Below are 15,049 nucleotides of genomic sequence, written 5' to 3' on the forward strand. Positions count from 1 at the left end.
TGCTCCCTCCCACCCCCCCTCAAACACTCCCCCCCCCCCCCTCCCAGCGCGAGCCACAGCGACTGCAAGCTGTGCTTATGGCTGAAGGGAACAGTGATTGACAGCTGTGGAGCACGGAAGAGACTGCTTACACTGTGTCACATGACTCGCACCGGGGCCCAGAACCCGTCCCACTTTAGGTTCGACTTTTTATCTGTGAAGTCTCGTCGTCGCTGCTACTGTGTCAGGGGTTGTTGGTCCAACGTCCAGTCAAGAGGGAATAAAAGATTCTCACATGACGGTGTGTGTTTGTGTGTGTGTGTGCGTCGCTGATGCTGGCTGTCGATAAAGTTTTGTCGGTCAAACACACTGGGAATGAAGGTGTGATGTGACTAGGGGTGTGTATCGGCAAGTATCTAAGTATATGATGCGTATCACAATACGATATATCGTGATACTGTAGTAACAAGTATATATGCGTAGTATTGTCGAGTACTTGACTCTGGTGTTGTGATACTGTAGTAACAAGAATATATGTGTAGTATTGTCCAGTACTTGACTTTGGTGTTGTGATACTGTAGTAACAAGAATATATGTATAGTATTGTCCAGTACTTGACTCTGGTGTTGTGATAGTGTAGTAACAAGTATATATGTGTAGTATTGTCCAGTACTTGACTCTGGTGTTGTGATAGTGTAGTAACAAGTATATATGTGTAGTATTGTCGAGTACTTGACTCTGGTGTTGTGATAGTGTAGTAACAAGTATATATGTGTAGTATTGTCGAGTACTTGACTCTGGTGTTGTGATAGTGTAGTAACAAGTATATATGTGTAGTATTGTCGAGTACTTGACTCTGGTGTTGTGATAGTGTAGTAACAAGTATATATGTGTAGTATTGTCGAGTACTTGACTCTGGTGTTGTGATAGTGTAGTAACAAGTATATATGTGTAGTATTGTCGAGTACTTGACTCTGGTGTTGTGATAGTGTAGTAACAAGTATATATGTGTAGTATTGTCGAGTACTTGACTCTGGTGTTGTGATAGTGTAGTAACAAGTATATATGTGTAGTATTGTCCAGTACTTGACTCTGGTGTTGTGATACTGTAGTAACAAGTATATATGTGTAGTATTGTCCAGTACTTGACTCTGGTGTTGTGATAGTGTAGTAACAAGTATATATGTGTAGTATTGTCGAGTACTTGACTCTGGTGTTGTGATAGTGTAGTAACAAGTATATATGTGTAGTATTGTCGAGTACTTGACTCTGGTGTTGCAGAATTTACAGACCACATGACTCTTGACGAAGTATGTCCAAACATCAGCTTTAAAAGCTGCTGGAGTCAATGTATCCTCTAGTCCTCAGCTTACAAAAAAGTCGTAACTGCTTTCATTTGTTTTCAAACCAAAACATGTCCAAACATCAGCTTTAAAAGCTGCTGAAGTCAATGTATCCTCTCATCCTCAGTAACCACTGCATCCTCTTGTCCTCAGTCACCACTGTATCCTCTCGTCCTCAGCTTACGAAGAAGTCGTAACTGCTTTCATTTGTTTTCAAACCAAAATATGTCCAAACATCAGCTCTAAAAACTGCTGCAGTCACTGTATCCTCTCGTCCTCAGCTTACATCATGCGGGATAACATTGTTCCTTTAGCTGTGGAGGACGTAGTGACTGCGGCCAGAAGTTTAATTACAATACAAAAACGCTGTGAATATTTGCATGTTATTTTAAATAGAAACATCTTATTTTATACATTCTTAATGGAAATATATAAAACATATATAAAATAACTATGATAAAAACAAAAAGTAAAAGTTTTAATTGATACAGTGCGGTAATATACTAATATGGTATCATGGAAATACTATTGCAATAGATCTGTGCAGTGTATTATGTTTTTTCTTAAACAACTAATAACGTTTCAGATTTTAAACAAAATACAAAGTAACACCCGGTCCAACAAATGCTAGAAAAACTACTTCTATAAGAACTCCGTAAACATCGCAGTGACCTACAGTTGTGGTCGGTCGGCTGGGCGGCAAAGCACCATGGCAACTTCTCAGGTTGACTTCAGGGTCACCGTCAGTGAGGGTCAAGGCACTCGCAATGACACGTTTGAAGTTCCGATACAATTGACCGTACTTGAGGCGGTGAGACGATCTACATGCGTGACGTTTTCTCGCCACAATACGATGAAGTACACGCTACACAAACTATGGTCGTTGCAAATGAAAAACTGCTTCCTGTCGTTTACACAAAGCTTCTCTAGTAAAGTTCAAACTGTTGACACGGAGACAAATTTATTGAAGCCAAAAAAGCGACACAAAGATGCACCACAACTTGGAAAAAGTACACAAGCCGAGTGTCGCCGACGTCGAATAAATCCCGAACCGCCGCCATTGGACCAGAGCTTCGAAGGTTATTTACAACATAAAAATCATGCACTCGCTTCGTCCGCACGCCGAGAGATGCTGATCTCCAGCTGGTCACGTGACCTGGGCGCTCACCTGAAGCGCCGCCCGAGCTCCTTCGAGCGGGAAACACCACAAAGTTGTTAACACTCCACCGAGCACGACACACACACACACACACACACACACACATGCAGAAGTGAGATACCCTCGTGTGTTTGCCTCACGCTCAAGAACACAACATCGACTGCGTGGGATGGAACGTTTTCCGACAAAGTCATTCCTGAACACAAAGACGTCAACAGTCTGAGAGCCGACCCCGTTGCTCCTAAGGGGTCCCCGGCAAGGGAGCGTTCACGCACGGACTCCAGTACTAGGGGTCTCACTCCGGCGCCGGGTTGATGGGGGGAAGGTTCCGCTGTTTGAAGTACTGGGTCACCTGCTGGGGCAGCTCGGCCAGGACCGACTTGGCCAGGGTCTCCTTGGGGGCCTGCGGGGGAGACGCTCCAGATCTTAGGATCTTAAACCCTGAAGAGTTTCCTGCAGCACTCACGTTCCGGAAGTCCCTGAAGGGCACGAACTGGACGATGTCCCGGACCGCCTCCTCGCCCTCGCTGGACCGCAACACGCTGGCGTCTCCGTCCAGGAACTCCATGGCGGCGAAGTCTGCGTTCCCGACGCCGACGATGATGATGGACATCGGCAGCTTGGAGGCCTGGACGGTGGCGTCGCGCGTCTCGTCCATGTCGCTGATGACGCCGTCGGTGATGATGAGCAGCGTGAAGTACTGCTGTGGACGAGCAGAGGAGTTTAGAACCGTTCACCAGGGTAGTAAGATTCTGGTACTTCCAGTACTTGACTCTGCTGTAGTGATAGTGTAGTAACAAGTATATATGTGTAGTATTGTCCAGTACTTGACTCTGGTGTTGTGATAGTGTAGTAACAAGTATATATGTGTAGTATTGTCCAGTACTTGACTCTGCTGTTGTGATAGTGTAGTAACAAGTATATATGTGTAGTATGGTCGAGTACTTGACTCTGGTGTTGTGATAGTGTAGTAACAAGTATATATGTGTAGTATTGTCCAGTACTTGACTCTGGTGTTGTGATAGTGTAGTAACAAGTATATATGTGTAGTATTGTCCAGTACTTGACTCTGGTGTTGTGATAGTGTAGTAACAAGGATATATGTGTAGTATTGTCCAGTACTTGACTCTGGTGTTGTGATAGTGTAGTAACAAGTATATATGTGTAGTATTGTCCAGTACTTGACTCTGGTGTTGTGATAGTGTAGTAACAAGGATATATGTGTAGTATTGTCCAGTACTTGACTCTGGTGTAGTGATAGTGTAGTAACAAGTATATATGTGTAGTATTGTCCAGTACTTGACTCTGGTGTTGTGATAGTGTAGTAACAAGGATATATGTGTAGTATTGTCCAGTACTTGACTCTGGTGTTGTGATAGTGTAGTAACAAGTATATATGTGTAGTATTGTCCAGTACTTGACTCTGGTGTTGTGATAGTGTAGTAACAAGGATATATGTGTAGTATTGTCCAGTACTTGACTCTGCTGTAGTGATAGTGTAGTAACAAGTATATATGTGTAGTATTGTCCAGTACTTGACTCTGGTGTTGTGATAGTGTAGTAACAAGTATATATGTGTAGTATTGTCCAGTACTTGACTCTGGTGTTGTGATAGTGTAGTAACAAGGATATATGTGTAGTATTGTCCAGTACTTGACTCTGGTGTTGTGATAGTGTAGTCACAAGTATATATGTGTAGTATTGTCAAGTACTTGACTCTAGTGTTGTGATAGTGTAGTAACAAGTATATATGTGTAGTATTGTCAAGTACTTGACTCTAGTGTTGTGATAGTGTAGTAACAAGTATATATGTGTAGTATTGTCCAGTACTTGACTCTGGTGTTGTGATAGTGTAGTAACAAGGATATATGTGTAGTATTGTCCAGTACTTGACTCTGGTGTTGTGATAGTGTAGTCACAAGGATATATGTGTAGTATTGTCCAGTACTTGACTCTGCTGTTGTGATAGTGTAGTAACAAGTATATATGTGTAGTATGGTCGAGTACTTGACTCTGGTGTTGTGATAGTGTAGTAACAAGTATATATGTGTAGTATTGTCCAGTACTTGACTCTGGTGTTGTGATAGTGTAGTAACAAGTATATATGTGTAGTATTGTCCAGTACTTGACTCTGGTGTTGTGATAGTGTAGTAACAAGGATATATGTGTAGTATTGTCCAGTACTTGACTCTGGTGTTGTGATAGTGTAGTAACAAGTATATATGTGTAGTATTGTCCAGTACTTGACTCTGGTGTTGTGATAGTGTAGTAACAAGGATATATGTGTAGTATTGTCCAGTACTTGACTCTGGTGTTGTGATAGTGTAGTAACAAGGATATATGTGTAGTATTGTCCAGTACTTGACTCTGGTGTTGTAGTATTTCAGTCAGTAACCTTTTGTTCTTTTTAAGTTTAACGTTTTTAAGATCCTAGTGATGACTGAGGACAAGAGGATACAGTGAGTCCGTCATAGCTCAGATGGTAGAGTGGTTGCCTGCAGCCCAAAAGGTTGCAGGTTCAATCCCAGCTCCAGACAAGCTTGTCGTTGTGTCCCTGAAGACACTTCACCCTGATTGCTCCTGATGGCAGATTCGGCGCCACGTGGTGCAGCCTACTCCCATCAGTATGTGTGAATGGCTGTCAAAGCGCTTTGTGACCCTGGTCTAGAAAGGCGCTATATAAATAGAGATTATTATTATAACTTTTAAAGCCGATGTTTGGATTTTTTTTGGTTTGAAAACGAATGATAGCAGTTACTACTGAGTACGAGAGGATACAGTGACTCCAGCAGCTTTTAAAGCTGATGTTTGAACATATTTTGGTTTGAAAAGAAATGAAAGCAGTTACGACTTTGTCAAGAGTAATGTGGTCTGTTAATACTACAACACCAGAGTCAAGTACTGGACAATACTACACATATATCCTTGTTACTACACTATCACAACACCAGAGTCAAGTACTGGACAATACTACACATATATACTTGTTACTACACTATCACAACACCAGAGTCAAGTACTGGACAATACTACACATATATACTTGTTACTACACTATCACAACACCAGAGTCAAGTACTGGACAATACTACACATATATACTTGTTACTACACTATCACAACACCAGAGTCAAGTACTGGACAATACTACACATATATATACTTGTTACTACACTATCACAACACCAGAGTCAAGTACTGGACAATACTACACATATATCCTTGTTACTACACTATCACAACACCAGAGTCAAGTACTGGACAGTACTACAATTATATCGTTGTTACTAGTGTACTATATATACTCTGACCTTGTATCGTGATACCTGTGGTGTCAACAGATTCTTGCCAATACAAACCACTAGTTCAAAGAGATGTTCACGTTATTTCACAAACTATTGTATGTTTAAAAAACGTTTTTTTCAAACCACTCTCTCAACATGACGATGACATTAATGGAAAGTATCACAGAAAGTCATGAGGTCAGTGAACGCACCGCGGCCTTCTCCTGCTGCAGCGCCTGAGCAGCGAAGCGAGCGACGTGGTTGATGATGGGAGCGAAGTTGGTGGGACCATAGAAGCGAAGGTGCGGGAGACACGTGGAGTAGGCCTGGGCGATGCCCTCCACCCCTGCACGCCGGGACATCATTTACATCACATTCAAGCATCATCAGAAATCATAACAGCACTTGAACGCGTCATCTCTGGCGCTGAGGGCCAACTAATTATTTTTTATGACAATTTAACTGGTTAATGTGAAGAGAAAAAACTCCCAAAAAACAATTTTGAACAAGATAAAGTAGGTTTTATTTGAGAATCTGACGGAACCTAATGGAGAAGATTTGTTTCTTGTTTAATCAATAAAAATGAGCTTAAATCAAAATATTTTATTAAAAATAACACTTTAAAACATTTTGATTCAGTAAAAATAAATAAGTTGAACACAAAGTTTTCAATTGAAGCAACTATTAGTGAAGACTTTAATATTCTACGCATAAAATTCAAACAAAAATGTTTCTCATCAAAGAAAAGCAGGTATTAATGGATTGTTTTTACCCTAAATATATATATATATATATATATATATATTTCATTAAACAACCTTTTAAAAATTTAAAATATTAGTTTTTTTTATTTAAAATGTTTTGTTTTGATCGAAAATATCAATTTCGATTTTTTTATAATCAATAATCTCTGTTCCTTAATTTGTCTTAAATGTCTTTATACGTCAAGAAATTCAAATGAATCTACTTTGATTGAATCTCAGACGAGTCACATAAAACGACTCGTTCAGATTCAACTCACAACACGTTCATGATCTTTTCCGTCATAAGTGAAACCCGGTCGACTCCCCGAGAGACTCGGACCTGGACCACAGCGACATCGTTCAACAGGGACATCTGAGACTCACCTGAGCAGAACGGGTTCGTCGGGTCGAAGTTGATGGCGAATTCATGAGACACCTGAAGAGACGGAGAAAAATCTACTGAGCAAAAACATCTCAATAAAAACCTTCGATATTGAGTGAAAATCTGAAAATGAACTGCAAACCTTAGATTATAAAATATAGATTTCATAGATTTCCATAAAACAGATAATTGATAATGATGTTCTTTATCATTTCAGATTTTTCTTTTACATTTGATTAAAAAAACACGTATGTATTAAAATGTAACCGTTAGAAATATGCAATTATTTACTGTGAATACGATTTTTAACACACATGTATTATTAATAAATATCTGAATAAAAAGGTCTGACGAAGCTTCATAAAGAAGTGTCATTATTTTCAGAGCCCACTAGATGGCGTCTGCATTATTATCCTCTATTTTGAACAACTCTTTAAATAAAAAATCACAGCATTTTGAACTGATGGCGCCACCTACTGGCCTCGGAACAACATGACACTGTTTTATGAAGCTTCATTAAATGATGTGAACTGCACAACTAGATTGATTCTTATCCAGATAGTTAAAGTGGGTACGGAAAGTAAACAGACCTCTTTTGATTTTTAATCATTTAAGTTCATTTTTTTCCTCATTATCATTAATTGACAGAAAAAAAACAGAAATGTAGAATTTTTTGAAATATCACATGGTCATAAGGATTCAGACTCTTTGCTGTCACTCATATGTAACTCCTGGTCGTCCTGTTTCACGTGATCCTCCTTGAGAAGGTTCTACTCATAGACATGTATACATAATAGACAGACGTGTTTAAAGTGCCGCCATCTTGGTTCAGTGTCATCAGAGGCAGCATTAACAACTACAGTGAAGGAGATACTTCTAGTACTTCTCTATCTTAAAATACTATTATTCAATGAATTCTGGAGAGATTTTTCAAACGGTTTGGTTTGTTCAAATCTTCATACATGTAGCTCTGATACATATAGTTGGATGTTTTAAATAATAATAAAAGATTGCTTCTGATAATTTAGCAACTATGGCTAGACGTGAATTTCTCTGTGAGATGAATAAAGTATCTATCTATCTAGACCTTGGATAGTTCCTGGACATAGAAGCTGCCGTTTGAAATTAATGTTCTGAAAAACAACCACAAAGTTGTTGACAAGTAATTGTATTTATGTCTGTCTGTTTATCTAGCAAACAAACCCCGTGAAAATATCTTGACAAATGAACGCTTAGTGATAGTGTGAACACATCATTCCTCTATAGACGTGATGCACTGTAGAGCGAGTGACACTGTACCAAGATGGCCGCCCTGTTTACACACCACTCTAGTGGACGGCAGTCGATGTCTATGTATAGACGTCTATGGTTCTACTCCTTCACTGAGTCAAGCTGTGTGTAATTACACTGATTAGACTGGATTAGGAAACACACACCTGTCTATATAAGACCTGACACACACCTGTCTATATAAGACCTGACACACACCTGTCTATATAAGACCTGACACACACCTGTCTATATAAGACCTGACACACACCTGTCTATATAAGACCTGACACACACTTGTCTATATAAGACCTGACACACACTTGTCTATATAAGACCTGACACACACCTGTCTATATAAGACCTGACAAACACCTGTCTATATAAGACCTGACACACACCTGTCTATTTAAGACCTGACACACACTTGTCTTTATAAGACCTGACACACACTTGTCTATATAAGACCTGACACACACTTGTCTTTATAAGACCTGACACACACTTGTCTATATAAGACCTGACACACACATGTCTATATAAGACCTGACACACACCTGTCTATATAAGACCTGACACACACCTGTCTATATAAGACCTGACACACACTTGTCTATATAAGACCTGACACACACCTGTCTATATAAGACCTGACACACACCTGTCTATATAAGACCTGACACACACTTGTCTATATAAGACCTGACACACACCTGTCTATATAAGACCTGACACACACCTGTCTTTATAAGACCTGACACACACCTGTCTATATAAGACCTGACACACACCTGTCTATATAAGACCTGACACACACTTGTCTATATAAGACCTGACACACACCTGTCTATATAAGACCTGACACACACCTGTCTTTATAAGACCTGACACACACCTGTCTATATAAGACCTGACACACACCTGCCTATATAAGACCTGACACACACCTGTCTATATAAGACCTGACACACACCTGTCTTTATAAGACCTGACACACACCTGTCTTTATAAGACCTGACACACACCTGTCTATATAAGACCTGACACACACCTGTCTATATAAGACCTGACACACACCTGTCTTTATAAGACCTGACACACACCTGTCTATTTAAGACCTGACACACACCTGTCTATATAAGACCTGACACACACCTGTCTATATAAGACCTGACACACACCTGTCTATATAAGACCTGACACACACCTGTCTATATAAGACCTGACACACACCTGTCTATATAAGACCTGACACACACCTGTCTTTATAAGGCCTGACACACACCTGTCTATTTAAGACCTGACACACACCTGTCTATATAAGACCTGAGACACACCTGTCTATATAAGACCTGACACACACCTGTCTATATAAGACCTGACACACACCTGTCTATATAAGACCTGACACACACCTGTCTTTATAAGGCCTGACACACACCTGTCTATTTAAGACCTGACACACACCTGTCTATATAAGACCTGAGACACACCTGTCTATATAAGACCTGACACACACCTGTCTATATAAGACCTGACACACACCTGTCTTTATAAGACCTGACACACACCTGTCTATATAAGACCTGACACACACCTGTCTATATAAGACCTGACACACACCTGTCTATATAAGACCTGACACACACCTGTCTATATAAGACCTGACACACACCTGTCTATTTAAGACCTGACACACACCTGTCTTTATAAGACCTGACACACACCTGTCTTTATAAGACCTGACACACACCTGTCTATATAAGACCTGACACACACCTGTCTATATAAGACCTGACACACACCTGTCTATATAAGACCTGACACACACCTGTCTATATAAGACCTGACACACACCTGTCTATATAAGACCTGACACACACCTGTCTATATAACACCTGACACACACCTGTCTATATAACACCTGACACACACCTGTCTATATAAGACCTGACACACACCTGTCTATATAAGACCTGACACACACCTGTCTATATAAGACCTGACACACACCTGTCTATATAAGACCTGACACACACCTGTCTATATAAGACCTGACACACACCTGTCTATATAAGACCTGACACACACTTGTCTATATAACACCTGACACACACCTGTCTATATAACACCTGACACACACCTGTCTATATAAGACCTGACACACACCTGTCTATATAACACCTGACACACACCTGTCTATATAAGACCTCACAGCTCACAGTGCAGGTCAGAGCAAATCAGAACCATGAGGTCCAAGGAACTGCCTGAAGAGCTCAGAGACAGAATCGTTGCACAGATCTGGCCAAGGTGACGGAAGAACATCTGCAGCAGTCAAGGTTCCTGAGAGCACAGTGACCTCCAGAACTCTTCCTAGACCTGGAGGTCCAACCAAACTGAGCAACGGTGGGAGAGGTCGAGAAGAAACCAAAGGTCACTGTGGCTCCAGAGATGCAGGGGGAGATGGGAGAAAGTTCCCGAAAGTCAACTATCACTAGTGATGACGAGATGAAGCCTCATGAAGCACCGAAGCCTCCCAGATGAGTAGTCCATCTTTGGAGCAAAGCCTCGTGAGGCTTCATTTGCACTACTATGCCATCATGTGGACAATTGGGAGCATTGCATCTTTGTGCAAATTATTCTGATAATAAAAAAAATGTGCTTGACTAACATGTTTTCTGAAATATTTTACATTTTTATTAAAAAAAAGCAGTTTTCAACAGTGCTTGGCTTCAGTCTGTTTCTGTTTTTAAAAATAATTTCACCAGCTTTGGAAGTTCCCGAGCGATTACCGAACCGGTCACGTGACGGGCCGTCATCACTACATCACCACCTACGTAACCAACACACACCTCGATACACACTTCATGAAATCTTCCTGGATTACTCGACACACGCTTCGAAGCCTCGACACAGTCGGTAACATCACTAACACAATCATGTCTTCATGTCAGAGTGACCCGATGACTCTCCTCAGTGTAGGACATATGAAAGCCTGCATAGAGTTAGAGTAAGACTATGATAAATAAGATTCTCTGGTCTAATGAGACCAACATTTAACTCTTTGGCCTCAATTCTAAGAGGTTTGTGTGGAGAAAACCAGGCGCTGCTCATCACCTGCACAATACTATCCAACAGTGAAGCATGGTAAGTAAGTAAGTAATAGTCATTTGTAAAAATCTTTCTAGACCAGGGTCACAAAGAACTTTAACAATCAAAAACAAAACTAAACTTTAAAAGATAAAGACAAACACAGAAGTCCCAGAAAATCAGGGAAAAGCTCAAATATGAGATGTTTCTTGAAGGAGTCAGTAGATCATCAAACACAGATGTTTCTTGAACGAGTCAGTAGATCATCAAACACAGAGATGTTTCTTGAAGGAGTCAGTAGATCATCAAACACAGATGTTTCTTGAAGGAGTCAGTAGATCATCAAACACAGATGTTTCTTGAAGGAGTCAGTAGATCATCAAACACAGATGTTTCTTGAAGGAGTCAGTAGATCATCAAACACAGATGTTTCTTGAAGGAGTCAGTAGATCATCAAACACAGATGTTTCTTGAAGGAGTCAGTAGATCATCAAACACAGATGTTTCTTGAAGGAGTCAGTAGATCATCAAACACAGATGTTTCTTGAAGGAGTCAGTAGATCATCAAACACAGATGTTTCTTGAAGGAGTCAGTAGATCATCAAACACAGATGTTTCTTGAAGGAGTCAGTAGATCATCAAACACAGATGTTTTTTTGAAGGAGTCAGTAGATCATCAAACACAGATGTTTCTTGAAGGAGTCAGTAGATCATCAAACACAGATGTTTCTTGAAGGAGTCAGTAGATCATCAAACACAGATGTTTCTTGAAGGAGTCAGTAGATCATCAAACACAGAGAAGCTTAGGAGCAACAGTCTGGAAGGATTTCTCTCCTCTAGTCCGGAAGTTCAGAATCTACTGATGGTTCATCAGTAGATTCTGATCCACAGACCTCAGAGCCCGAGCTGGGGTGTAAGTCTGGATCAGATCACTGATGGAAGGTCTGACCATGAATAGATCTGAAAGTAAGAACCAGAATTTTAAAATGATCCTGAAAGAAACTGGCAGCCAGTGAAGAGTTTGAAGGAGAAATGTGAGTTCTTCTACTAGAGCGGCTCAGAATTCTGGCTGCAGAGTTTTGTATAAACTGCAGGCGAGACACATCCTTCTGGTTTAGATACCAAAACAAACTGTTACAATAGTCCAGACGAGAAGACGAAAACACATGGATTATAAGATCCAGATCATGTTGTGACATCATTTAACTAAGTTTAGAGATTTTTCTCAGTTGAAACAGTTTGTGGTCAGTTTTCTTCAGGGTTGAACTAGAAACATGTCTTTGTCAAATACAACACCCAGGTTTCTCAGGCTCAGTTTGACAGACTGACCTAAGTCACTCAAGTACTGACTCAACCCTGGAATCTTATCATCAGGAGCAATCACCAAAGTTCTGGTTTTGTCCACATTTAACTGAAAAGTGTTTTCACTCATTGTTTGATTTCTAGCAACAATTGACCAAATTCAGCCTCTGGGGCTCAGTTGGATCAAAAGAGCAGTAGAGCTGGATGTCATCAGCAAAAATGTGATAAGAAACATCAGGAAATCGCTGAATGATTTTACCGAGGGGAATCAAGTACAGCAAAAACAATAAAGGATCCAGAACAGAACCTTGAGGGACTCCACACAACAGATCCGCTAAGAAGTCATTTGATTGAAAGGTATGAGGAGAGTCTAATTCATCCCTCAGTCTTCTCAGCAGGATCTGGATCTGCAAGCCAGACTGAAACTTCTCATGAATGTCGCTCTGATCCAGGAACAATGACAGCTGCTCAGACACCACCTTCTCCAAGATCTTACAAGGAAGGACGTCTGACGGGCGAGAGGAGGGTTTCATCTTGTTCACCAGTGCTGAAACATCAGCCAGAGATACAGGCTTAAAGAAGTAGAGGTAGCGACAAGGTAGAGACAGGCTCAGTGAAGGCAGGGGTTCCACACAGAAGGGGGGGAGATTTTCTCTTCAATTTAATTTTGTCAGTGAGAAATCTCAACAACGCATTGGAGACACGAGAGAGAATTTATCTATATCTATATGTCTACTTAACTAAACTTTCGATTTTTTTCTTATTTGTTGTTACCAGTTTCAAAATGTAATCAGATCTGTCAGTTTCCACCATCTTATTGAATGAAGACATCAGATCCCTGAGGTGAAGTCTGTGCAGCATGGTGGTGGCAGCATCATGCTATGGGGGTGTTTTTCAGCTGAAGAGACAGGACTGCTAGCAATTGAAGGACAGATGAAGGCGGCCACGTACAGAGTGCTCAGGACCTCAGACTGGGCCGAAGGTTCACCTTCTTCCAACAAGACAATGACCCTAAGCACACACAGCTAAAATAACAATGTGGTCTGAGTACTTATGACCATGTGATATTCTAGTTTTCCTTTTTTGAGAAATTTCCGAACATTTCTTAATTTCTGTTTTTTTTCTGTCAAGATAGAAGAGTGTACATTAATAAGGAAACAATGAACTTAAATGATTCCAGCGAATGGCTGCAATGAAACCAAGAGTGAAAAATCGAAGGGGGTTTTGATTACTTCCGTACCCACAGTAGATGATACACTTTATTAATCCCTCCGAAGGTCTCCTTCGGGAAATTAGAAATTGTTAATCGTTTGAGACTGAAATATAGACACAATATCTTCAAAAGCAAGATATAAATAAAGAAATAAGAGAGTTTTTGGTAAATATTTAGATCTGATCGATTGAAGATGTTGATTTATATTTTCTCACAGTTGACGGAACAGAAATAAAATATTTGGAAGTGAAAATGCATAAAACTGGAGCGTTAAAGATATTAAACGTGGCTTCATATCAGATGTAAAACATGTGAAGGGAGAGTTTTGTGTTGCGGCCTCTGACGTCAGGAAGTATTAAAAAACTCTCTTTTCATTTCTCGCCCTGTCGTCCTCCCCTTTGTCCTCCTCAACAGCTCATCGCCATGGCAACCCAGACAGGTTGACAGTTGTGCAATCATGTGAATATGCATGTTTAAAGCTCAGAGATCTGGTGCGTGTGTGTGTGTGTGTCATGTTATCATTACACACATGAATATATCACACACACATACCCTCCAGTCTGGTGGGAGTTGAGCTCCGAATCCGAGCGCAGGAAACATTTTGTCACTGAGAAGGAAACCATGACAACAGATTAGAACGTTAGTGAAGTGTCGCACAAAGACACGTGTGAGGACACACACACCTACACAAAGCCATTTCGTACGTGACAAATAAATACAATCCGGTGCAGGACTGGGAAAAAGAGCCTGGAGGCTCGGCGGACTCACGTGTCGTAGTCCTGGATGATCTGGCCCACGGCTAGGATGGCGGTGAGGTACTCGTTGCTGCCGAGGGGGTTGATGTAGTGCAGCGAGGACGGCTCTCGGGGGTCCCCGTTAGACGCCGTGAAGTCGATGCCCACCTGCAGAGACAAGTCAAATCGTACACGATCATTTATATATTCACATCATCAATACATCTACAGTATATATATACATATCTATGTATCTATATAACCATATATATATACCTATACATCTATAAATCTATACATCTATATATATATATCTATATATAGATATATATATATATCTATATATATACATATATATAGATCTATATATCTATGCATCCATATACTTAATCATCCATATACTTATACATACATATATTTAATCGTTCATACATTTATACATCTATATATTTATACATCCATATATTTTAACATTCATACATTTATACATCTTTATACATTCATATATTTATACATTTATACATTCATACATTTATACATCCATACATTTA

General features: G+C 40.2%; 1 protein-coding gene across 1 annotated transcript in view; it reads right to left on the minus strand.

Annotated features, from left to right (window-relative positions):
• Nucleotides 1–2,266: 2,266 nt before the first annotated feature.
• The window catches only part of cpne2 (copine II), a 47,532-nt gene continuing 34,749 nt past the window's right edge, over nucleotides 2,267–15,049 (minus strand). Inside the window, exons 11-16 of the mRNA XM_087798113.1 lie at nucleotides 14,533–14,666; nucleotides 14,317–14,371; nucleotides 6,893–6,944; nucleotides 5,978–6,111; nucleotides 2,948–3,184; nucleotides 2,267–2,884 (exon numbers count right to left, since the gene is read on the minus strand). Coding sequence (XP_087654239.1) covers nucleotides 2,777–2,884; nucleotides 2,948–3,184; nucleotides 5,978–6,111; nucleotides 6,893–6,944; nucleotides 14,317–14,371; nucleotides 14,533–14,666 — 720 coding nt within the window. The 3' untranslated portion in view covers nucleotides 2,267–2,776. The remainder of the gene's footprint in view (nucleotides 2,885–2,947; nucleotides 3,185–5,977; nucleotides 6,112–6,892; nucleotides 6,945–14,316; nucleotides 14,372–14,532; nucleotides 14,667–15,049) is intronic.

Source organism: Callionymus lyra, chromosome 8 (assembly GCF_982586985.1).
Source record: "Callionymus lyra chromosome 8, fCalLyr1.hap1.1, whole genome shotgun sequence".
Lineage (NCBI taxonomy): Eukaryota > Metazoa > Chordata > Actinopteri > Syngnathiformes > Callionymidae > Callionymus > Callionymus lyra.